Below are 10,720 nucleotides of genomic sequence, written 5' to 3'. Positions count from 1 at the left end.
CCAGGTCTCCCATGCTGGTGCAGAGTCCCAAGGCTTTGGATTGTCCTCCACAGCTTTCCCAGGCCACAAGCAGAGAGCTGGATGGGAAGTGGGGTTGCCAGGATTAGAACCAGTGCCCATAATGGATCCCAGTCCACGTGAGGTGCAGACTTTAGCTGTTAGGCCACGGTGTCAGGCCTGAGGCCTCTTCTTCTTTTTTTTTTTTTTTAAAGATTTATTTATTTTTATTACAAAGTCAGATATACAGAGGAGAGACAGAGAGGAAGATCTTCCGTCCGATGATTCAATCCCCAAGTGAGCACAACAGCCGGTGCTACGCCAATCCGAAGCCGGGAACCAGGAACCTCTTCCGGGTCTCCCACATGGGTGCAGGGTCCCAAAGCCTTGGGCCGTCCTCGACTGCTTTCCCAGGCCACAAGCAGGGAGCTGGATGGGAAGTGGAGTTGCCGGGATTAGAACCGGCACCCATATGGGATCCTGGGCCCCTGAGGCCTCTTCTTTACTTCCTACCAGCACCCAGGCTCTCTCAGCCAGGCGTGGCCTCACCGCACTCTTGTCTTCAACCCTCACAGGCGTCTCTGGTGACCAGTAGGTCTCTAGTCTTCACTACCACAGTTGTTAAGTAAAACCCCAAGAAAGTTTTCTGTGGAACTGCAGCTGCACTATCCAGCTCCGGTGTGTCTCTGCTTAGAATTAATGCTCACTTGCTGTTAACGTTTACCTGCTGGAACAGCAGCGATCTGACACCTTCAGGCCTAAAACCCTTCAAGGTTTTTCGTTGATTATTGAGCTATTCACAAATCCTTTACCTGGCATTCAAAGCCCTTCACCTACTGGCCTCAAATCAATTTTTCTAGACTCCATGCAATGTTTATGACCTTTGATACTTTACTGCCTTTCATCTTTTCCTAGAAAACTCCCAAGTCCTTTAAAGCACACTTCAAATATCAATTCTCCTGTGAAGCTTATTTTTAGATCCTAAACTGAGGACAACCCTTCCTTTGAACCCCTAAAACAGGCACTTTCCTTTTGAATCTTTCCTGCTTTCACAATATGTGGGAATCACTTTCTAAGCATACTTCACTGGGCCAGCATTGTGGCATAGCAAGCTGCCACCAGAAAGACCTACAAATGCTATCGCAGAGCCTGGTTGAGTCCCAGCTACTCTCAGCTTCAGATCCAGCACCCTGTTAACACACCGGGGAGGCAGAAAATGGGCTAAACTCCTGGCTTGCTTGTGGCTAACTGGAGGAATGAATGATAGAATGGAAGGTCTCAGTCTCCTCCTTTCTCCCTCCTTCTCTTTTTGTTTTTGAAGACTGATTTTTCTTTTCCTGGAAAGAAAGATTTACAGGGAAGAGAGACATAATAAGCTCTTCCATTCACTGGTTCACTCCCCAAGAGGCTGCAACAGCTGGAACTGAGCTGATCCAAAGCCAGGAGCCAGGAGCTTCTCCCGAGTCTCCCATGTGGGTGCAGGGTCCTGCTTTTCCAGGCCATAAGCAGAGAACTGGAAGGGAAGTGGAGCATCCAGGGCACGAACCAGAGCCCAAATGGGATACCAGTGCATGGCAGGAGAGGATCAGCCAATTGAGCCATCTTGCTAGGCCCACCTCCTTCTCTCATAAAATCAAAGAAACAAAGAAACAAACAAAAAAACCAAGCCTGTGTTGTCAGTTTTAAGATCAGTGCTCAGGGGCTCGGCACAATAGCTTAGTGGCTAAAATCCTCGCCTTGCATGATGTCCCGCCAGGATCCCATATGGGCGCTGGTTCTAATCCAGGCACCTCCACTTCCCATCCAGCTCCCTGCTTGTGGCCTGGGAAAGCAGTGGAGGACAGCCCAAAGCCATCCTGCACCTGTGTGGGAGACCCAGAAGAAGCTCCTGACTCCTGGCTTCAGATGGGCTCGGTTCCGGCCTCTGTGGCCACTTGGGGAGTGCAGACGGAAGATCTCTCTGTCTTTCCTCTTCTCTGTATATCCGCCCATCCAATAAAAATAAATAAAATCTAAAAGAGCCTATATGGCAAGTCCTTAAAAAAAATACCAGACCTCTTGTAAGGCTTAAAACACGCAGCACAAACGGCGTCCCACACAGCACTGAGGGTCATGTCCCCTCTCAGGCCGCCTGCAACGTCTCCAAGACGCGGGCGGTGGAACCCACTAAAGCCGCAAAAATACCCCAGCTAGACGTCCCGCCCTCAGAATCCCCCGCAAGCTTCCGATTGGCCCCAGCGGTTCACTCTCTTTGCCGGTTGGTGTTTCGGCTTGTCCGTCTCCTCCCTAGAGCCCGCCTTTAGCCAGCCGCTATTGGTAGACAGTTACGTCATGGCCCCGCTCCCCCGCACCCCCATTGGCTGCTACAGGCGGCCGCAACGTCACGGGCAAGGGCCGCCATTTTGGCTGAGCAGCCCTAGTGACAGGAGCCGAAGCTGCAGCGCAGGCTGCCCCGCTCCCCTCCCCCTTCCCTTCTCTAGTCGCTCTCCCGGGCCCCCCCTGCACTCTGCAGTCCCGGCCCCGCCATGTCCCAGAAACAAGAAGAAGAGAACCCTGCGGAGGAGACCGGCGAGGAGAAGCAGGTGAAATGGAGGGGGTGCGGGCGGGCGAGCCCGGGGAGACCGCGGGGGGCGGGAGACGGTCTCCCTCCTGTGCGGATTGGTCGCCATCGTCTCAGGCTCTGCAGGGGTTGGTCGCTTCTGGCGTCACGCAGGGCGAGCGTCGGCACGGCCCCGGTGTTCCGGCATTGATTGGTTGGGTTGATTGTCAGTTAGTACCGGGCCCTTCCTGATTGGCCAGTGGGCCTACTGCGCAAACGCTGGAAACTACTCTGTGATTGGCTTAGCTGGAGCTCGGGGCGGGTGTTTGGAAAGACGAGGTGAATGAAAGGGGCTGGTGGGCCTTGCGGGTCAGGGGTTAGTGGAGGTTAATGACCTCGGTCGGTGTTCGGCTGGGGCTGCGCGTCCTCCTGCAGCGGGAAGGTACAAGTCGACGTAAAGAGGTCTACGAAAGCCCAGCATTAGGGGAGGAGAAGAGAGTGATAATGGTGGCTAGCTCAAGGCAGCAACTGTCAAAAGGGATCTTATTTAGATTGTTGGAGGTGGTCTATTGTTCGCCCTGCGTCAGAACCGAGCTAGATTGAACTAGAGTTACAAATATAAATCACAGAAGTTAGGCCGGCCCAGCAAGAGGCCACAGACACCCCGGCTTCTTCCCCCAGACTTCCAAGGCAGTGGGGCTTGCGTCCACCTGCGATTCTGTGATGAAAACACAAGCGCCGAGTAAACCTTTGGGGTTTGTATCTCACTTCCAGCGTTCAGTACCGGACGCGAGGACTCAGGAAATGATGGCGTTACGTGGATGCCTGGTTTTAAGGGGAGAGAATGAAATGTCACTGAAGAGAGCCACCCCTAGATTGCAGGTCGTTCTGGGAAAAAAAAAATTGCCTAGGACTGGGCGGCGGGGCCAGTAAGCCAGTCCAGCTCCTGGCATGTCCTCAGGCTCCATTTCCCCCCCTCGGGGAAGCTATGCATGAAAAATTATAGGAAAAGACTAACATGTGGCGTATCTGAATTCATTTTCTCAAGGCTAGAAGCATTCTCGTCTCTGTCACCTTTCCACCAGAGTCCTTAGGGAAATACAGCCACTCAGGGAGCCTGCCCAGCTGGCCTGATAAGGCTCAGCTGACTTAGCCTTTTCCCATTTGCCCTGTGGGGCAGCCGGGGAAACCTGCTGCTCATCTTGTGTCACGAGCAGTCCCGGTCAGCTCTTAATTATTACTATTATTTGTGTGTCTCCTGGAGTCTGTGCTGTGTGAGCCGGGACCGCCCCATGACTGTGGTGTTCAGTGATTACCTTTAACTCGGTCCTGCCATGTCACTGGGAGGTGGCTGCCTGGACAAAGGGTGAGAAGCAATGTGTCTTTCGGTTCTCATTAGATGGACAGTCACGTTGAACTTTGGGGGTTTGAGCAAAGGTCTGGCCATCAGGTCAGCTGGGCTAGCAGGGATTACCAGTGAGTGGGCGGGTTTCCAGTGAAAGTGAATCCTGAGAGAGTCTTCAGGTCCTATAAGCGCTTGTTTCTGGGTCTCTAATTTTGTTTGGTCCACTTGTTTCTTCCAGGACACACAAGAAAAGGAAGGTATTCTCCCTGAAAGGGCAGAGGAAGCAAAGCTGAAGGCCAAATACCCCAGCCTGGGACAAAAGCCCGGCGGCTCGGACTTCCTCATGAAGAGACTCCAGAAAGGGGTAGGACACTGGCTCTGCCCCATATTCCTCGGGGCTGGAGTAGACCCTGGAGAGCCTGTGCTGGATGGTTTGTCACACGGCGGCAGGAGTTAGAAACTTGGCAAGAGCAAAGCATATTTCTGTAAATCCCTGATGACCATAGCAGTGGTCGACTGCTTTCCCATCTAGGAAGCTAAGACCTTCTGGGGGAGCATTTGGATATGTGAGGAAAGCCTGGGGTGCAGACAGCCCTGCAGGTGTTTTCCCTGTTTGGGGCCTGAGCTTCTTGAGTGGAGGTAAACGTGAGGGGATGCCTGTAAGGAAAATGGGGAATTGACTGTCTGCAGGAACCCTCAGCTTGAGGTGAGTGGGTTTCTTCCGACCCTCCAGTAGACACCCTCAGGAGGCCGACTGTTCCTGCCCACATACACAGCCCCGAGGAGCAGCCGGAGGCAGCAGCGGGAGCTGTATGTCCTTAAACTGGAGTGGGCACTTTGGGTGGGAGCCGTGAGGCGTTCAATCTGGCCTGAATCTTAGTCATAGAGGAGAACGCATTTGCGGCGTACCTTGCTGCAGGCAAGACAGGCATGGGCAGGCTGTCCAGGCTGTGGGGTGCGTGTGGGAGTGGCAGGAGGCGGCATGTGACACACACCCGCCCCAGCAAACCTAGCTTCTATTCCTAGGCTAAGAGCAGGAATTTTTTTTTTCTTTTTTTTTTTTTTTTTTTTTTTTGAAGTTGTGGGGTTAAATTCAGTGTGCCAAAGGCTAGGCTAGCCTCCATCCTGTCCATCTTAATTAATTTGTGTTTCGTTGGTACCAGTCTCTGACTTTGTACCCTAGTAAGGTCTTCAGTAAGCCTGTAAGAGTGAAGGAAATTTGGATGAACCTGGGAGGGTAACCCAGGATGTAGGGCGTATCTCTGGATTCTGGGGAGAAAAAAAAATATACACACACACACACACTCACTCACTCAGCCTGCCTGCATGCCTCAGAAGGCCAGAGGAGAGAAGACATTCCACCTGTGTAATGCGTGGTAAACTCTGCCTGCAGGAGGTTAAGCAAAGGCGACCTCCTGGGCCAGTGTGTGTATGGGTTCTTTGTATCTGGTTCTGTCTTCTTGCCTTGGAGGATGCCCAGGGCCACGCTCTCACGTCTGCCTCCTCCTTCTGTCTTAGCAAAAGTACTTTGACTCAGGAGACTACAACATGGCCAAAGCCAAGATGAAGAACAAGCAGCTGCCAAGCGCAGGACCGGACAAGAACCTGGTGACTGGCGACCACATCCCCACCCCACAGGATCTGCCCCAGAGAAAGTCCTCCCTCGTCACCAGCAAGCTTGCGGGGTAACCTGGCCCCCTTCCCTCCTCCCCTTCCTCACCCACTGGACTTTGTATATTGTAGGCAGAGATGGAATTGGGCAGCTAGTCAGTTCCTCCCAGCTTGTTAACCCAAAAGTGCTGTTGCTGCTGCTACTGGGGGCCACTGCGAAGGGAATGTGGGTTGAAGAGGGCCTCTGGGGCTCATGTCTGGTTCATTCGAGACTTCCACACCCTCCATGTAGCCCAGGTGGGGGCCTGAAAATAGGCAAGACCGGGATGGGATCGGATAAGGCTTGCAGGCTCTCTTTTTCTTGTGAGAAACTGGAAAAGAGATGCCTTCTTTTGGAAGACACTACCCTAGCAGTGCTTCGGCTGGGCCCTGGGGTCAGTGATGGCAGGTTGGACAGCGCAGGCCACGCAGCGTGCTTGGGAAAGGGGGTGTGTTTTCTGTGCTTCTGAGTGTTTTGTCTCTCGGGCTGCTATGGCTTTGTGTGTTCATTATGGGCAGGAGGTCCGAGTGGTCTGCCTGGGGCTGCGGTGCCCCCCTCACCTTAGGGTCGCTCACAGATGGCCCTGGCTCTCGTAGAAAGTCCAGACAGGTGGACGTTATGGACTGAAAATGGGCACCTTCTCTCCTTCCTCCTTCCTGTTGCTTTTGAAAGTGCCCTGGGATAGTGGAAAGAGCACTGATTTAGGAGTCTAGACAGTGGGAGGGAAGAGGCCCTGGGGTACATCCATTGTCAAGTCCCGTTGCCTCATCTGTACGAAGAGTTATTAAATATACGTAACATTGATCCTGACTCCTCTTAAGCCTGGAACTGCCAGCAGAGAACTGCAGTGTTGCAGTGAGAAAGGCTGGTGGGTGAGCCCATGCCCCCTAACGCTGCGCATGCCCAGAGGGGAGCCACAGAGGGTTCCATGATGGCGGAGGACGTTGCCAAGTCAGGGTTATAACTTCAGGCAGCAGCACATCACAGCCTTGGGCATCAGGTTCATCAGGAGCTGGCCGTGAAGCCCTCCTGCTGCCTGCCCGCAGCCCCCAGCTGGACCTTGACTGCCTGAGAACTGCTCTGGTGGCCAAGTGCTTGGTCTGCGGGAAAGCACACTAGCCCCTGTTCACGTGGAGAGCTGGATGTCCACTGCAGTTGGGCTGCCTGTTAGGAAGAGAGAATGGAAAGGGTTCAGCTGAGCTAGCCCCCCAGGCTTAGGGCCACGGGCCACAGTGGGGCGGCAGCAGCAGGCTTTAGGAGGTGATTCACGATGGGGGAAGCCGAGGAGAGTGGCTGTGGGGAGGAAAGGGAAGTCAGAAATCCCGACCTGCTGTAGACCTCTCCTGCAGGAAGGAGGGGAGGCCACGTGACTTCCCGCACAGGTGGAGGAAAGGGGGTTGCAGGTGAGCAGCATCTTCGGCCTCGTGGTGGCTGAATCTTGTTACTGCCACATGCTTGCTATGGCAAGAAGGCCAGAGTGAGAACTAACCATTGGGAAGAAAACACAAGATTCGCTAACTCTCTCTCGCCCCTTGATGTCACAAATTCTGAAATGCCAAGCATTTGGCCCAGCGGGGAAGGAGACCTGAGGAATTTCCTGGTGTAAATGAGGGAGGTGCGTGTGCACGCTGCTCCCCTGTATGGCCAGTTGGCTTGATCAGGCTGTGTCAGTGGGCGTTGGACAGGAAAAAGTCGGTGAGAGAAGCCCAGAGCGAGCAGGCTCCCTGACGCCCAGGTCCCTCGACTGTCCCTTGTAACTGTATATATAATGTGTGTGTTCCTTGCTCCATTTCCTCATGCTGTCATCCTGAATCGAAAGTCCGTGTGGGAAGGGGAAAATGCTGAACCTCATTGTATAGTTTCCTTGACTGTCCCAACCATGTTGTACATAAATATGTCATGTTATTATATATATAAATATATATATAATTTTGTACGTTTTCTTCATCTCTGACCTTCTCGAATTCTGTACTTTTTTTTTCTATTTTTTTTCTTGTGTCGGCTGCCTGCTGTATCCGTCCGTTTTGAGTCCTCAAGATTTACAGGCACACGATAAGTCTGATGTTAGCGAAGGAGCAGGGAGACTTTTACTCTCACTCTGGTGTCTCGTCATCTTCAAGGCTAAGACCACGTTGCCACCCACTGCCTGCTGTCTGCGCCTCCTTCCTGCCTCTCCCCACCTGGCCCATTTGTGTAGCATCCTTAGGGAGGAAAAGTCTTTGTGCAAATCCAAATGCTGATCACTTTGATGGGGCGTAAATGACTAAAGGCACTCAAAATACCTTGTCTGTGTGGTCTGGCCTTGGCCTCCAGTGCGGTGAGCACCTCCTCACCGTGCCGCCCCATCAGCCGTGCTGTGAGTGGGCATGGCCACAGCTTGCCTCCCCTAGAAACCTCCAGGAATTTGGATCTTGTCCGAAGAGTTGCTTTTCTATGTTTGTTTTCCACACATCATTCCAAAATACAGAAAACGCTGTTTTGTGGGTAGAAAAAGACTAAAATATTTTGGGTGGTTATTTTTGTTTTTAATTTTTTTTTTTTTGTTTGCTTTTTGTTGTTTTTATCTTTTGCAACTTTGCTATGCCAGGTAACCTAGAGGTGATCAAGTATAGAGAGGTCGTGGGTTAGTCTGGGATGGAATTCAGGGCTTTTCCCCTATTACTTGACCTGTTTGTTTTGTTTGTTTGTTCTTTTCTTTCTTCTCTGTTTGTCCACAGTGGCCAAGTTGAGTGATGCTGCCCTGGGCTCTACCAGATGCTGAGACGTGGCCCCCCACCCCAGGTCCAGCGCTGGCTCCCGCCCCCTCTCTGCCTTTGCAGCCAGGGACCCAGAGGTGGCCCAGGGGTGGGCTGCAGAGGCAGAAGCCCCTGCCTGTTGCTGTCTCTCGCATGGAGCCCCTGGGGCCGAGCCCCAAGACCTTGAACCCTTTTTTGTTTTACCTTTTTTTTTTTCCTAAATAACTTGGGGGAAAAAATCTCAGTGAAATTCTGGGAGTGGAATGGGGTGGGAGATTCCAGGGAAACATGAACTACGGCCGGAAAGTTGATGCAAACGTTTCTGACTTTCCTCCCTCTTGACCCTGCAGCTGGTGTGGGGTGGATGTGAGGGGGGAGGCGGATGGACTGGGGACACGGGGTTCTAGTTCAGCTCTGTAGAAACATGCCTGCTCTGGCTGTGGCTGGAGACTCGGTGTCCTGTGAAGGAAGCTGCCTACACACGACCCATGCAGACAGCTCCCCCACTTGGGCAGAGCTAGCCGAGGCCGGCGGTGTTAACTGGGCCATTGAGAAAAGTGCTACTCTCCTGGAAGTCTGTTACAGGGACAAGGGAGTACGTGGTGGGGGAAAAGAGCCGTGAGCATGCGGAGCCCCACAGAGGCCAGTGGACTTTTTCAGCATTTGAAATAATAATAATAATAATAATATATTAATAATAATAAAGACCCACCAAAAGAAAAAACCCAACCTGGAAATCTTCTGAAGCAATTGGTGTGTTTTATTGGGGTTTTGGGCAAGGGAAGAAAAACCATAGTGAAAACACTGAGTGTGTCCAGGCTCTGCACTCTGTCCCTTAGGGAGAGGTTCTTACAGCTGACATAGGGCATGCAGCCACCTCAGGGTGTGGCTCCCCAGGTGAGCGACTCTAGGACTTGGGTGCGGACAGCTTACTGACACCCGACAAAGCTTAGTACAAGCTCAGCAAACAAAAGCCAGTTCTTTATTTCCGTCTCAGTCCCCTGTTCCTGCGTAGGTTTCCCTGTGGGTGGAGGACAAACAGGACCCCTTAGTAATAGACCCTAAGACACTGAGGTTGTTCTGCTTGTGGCCAGCAGGAGGCAGAGTGACCTCTGTGCCTGGCGTCCCAGCCTGGACTGCCAGAGCCAGTGCAGCGGCTGAAAGGCATAAAAGCTGCTCGTTAATGTGTTACCAAAGGACAAACAGCCTGCAAAAGCAGCCCTTCCCCACCCCACCCACCATTCACCTGTGGCAGGCTGCAGCTACCTGCTGGCTTAGCCCTACTGCGATTAATGAGCACGCTGTACTCCCGCAGTGGGACTGACTGCTCAAAGGAGTGTGCTTCAAGGAAACAGCTATTCAAAACCCTGTTGTACTGGGCAGGGTGGGAGGACTACCTCTAACTGCAGAGGGAACGTTGCCCTCGGTGTCCGACTCATCAGTCTCTCCCTCCCTAGTGCAAAACCCTCCTTCCAAATAAAATTTCACCTCTTTGGGATTGTGTTCGTTTGCTCTCTCCTGATTTAGCCAGGGAACTCCCTAGCATCCTAACCATTTTTAATTTTTTTTTAATTATTTGAGAGGTAGAGACTAGATAGCTCCACTCCCCAAATGCCCACAGCTGGATGGAGAGCCAGGCAAAGAGTTGGCAAAGCTGGGAGCCAGGAACTTAATCCAAGTCTCCCACCTGGATGGTAGGACCCCGACTACTGGGGTCCTCACAACCACCCCAGGATCTCTGTTGGCAGGAAGCTGGACTCAAACTGGAGGCTTGGCAAACCCCAGGTGCTTCATCTTGGGGTTCAGGTGTCCCCAAGAGCCTCTCACCTGCAGGACCAAATGCACACTCCTCCACTTGGGTTTTGGAGCCATGTAACTGGGAACACGGTGTGATATTTGTGGTGGGTTAGTGAGCTTTTTTTTTTTTTCTTCCTTTTATTTAGGATTATTTGAAAAGCAGAGCAGCAGGGTTGAGGGGTTTTTCCATCCACTGGTTCACTTTCTAGATGACTACAGGAGTCCCACATGGGTGGCAGGGACCCAGCACTTGGGCCATTAGCGACTGCCTTCCAGGGTACATTCTCAGGGAACTGTATTCAAATAACTGGGACTCTTTAACAGTGCCCCTATGGGATGCCCATGTTGTTCTTGGCTCCCAGCCCTGACCTTTGCAGCCATCTGGGGAAGTGAACAGCACATGGAAGATGTTTCTCTAACTCCTTCAATTTGTTTTAATTGCCATTTATGGGGCCAGTGGGCAGGCTAATCCTCTGCCTGCAGCACCAGCATTCCCATACAGGCACTGGCTGTGTCCCTGATGCTCCACTTCTAATTCAGCTCTCCGCAAATATATCTCCTTCTATCAGTCTGCCTTCCAAATTAAAATAAAACTTTTTCTTAAAATTGCCACTCAGGCGCCTCGCACCTGTACTATAGGGCTTAGCAACCAGGCA

The 10,720-nt window shown here is 52.3% G+C and overlaps 1 protein-coding gene across 3 annotated transcripts; it reads left to right on the top strand.

Moving 5' to 3' along the window:
* Nucleotides 1–2,379: 2,379 nt before the first annotated feature.
* On the top strand, nt 2,380–8,965 carry ENSA (endosulfine alpha). 3 transcript variants are annotated; one of them, XM_004588863.3, is made up of 4 exons: nt 2,380–2,579; nt 4,120–4,245; nt 5,400–5,566; nt 8,250–8,965. In XM_004588863.3, exons 1-4 carry the CDS (start codon nt 2,523–2,525, stop codon nt 8,263–8,265), a joined length of 366 nt encoding a protein of 121 aa, XP_004588920.2. In that variant the 5' UTR covers nt 2,380–2,522; the 3' UTR covers nt 8,266–8,965. The 3 variants fall into 3 exon arrangements, with proteins under 3 accessions (XP_004588920.2, XP_058516196.1, XP_058516197.1); XM_058660213.1 differs by lacking the exon at nt 8,250–8,965 and adding an exon at nt 6,051–6,263; XM_058660214.1 differs by lacking the exons at nt 2,380–2,579; nt 8,250–8,965 and adding exons at nt 3,747–3,902; nt 6,051–6,263.
* Nucleotides 8,966–10,720: the final 1,755 nt, after the last annotated feature.

Source organism: Ochotona princeps, chromosome 2 (genome assembly GCF_030435755.1).
Source record: "Ochotona princeps isolate mOchPri1 chromosome 2, mOchPri1.hap1, whole genome shotgun sequence".
NCBI classification, from domain to species: Eukaryota; Metazoa; Chordata; class Mammalia; order Lagomorpha; family Ochotonidae; genus Ochotona; species Ochotona princeps.
The sequence above is the reverse complement of the archived record's forward strand: the minus strand, read 5'-3'. Positions and strand labels throughout refer to the sequence as shown.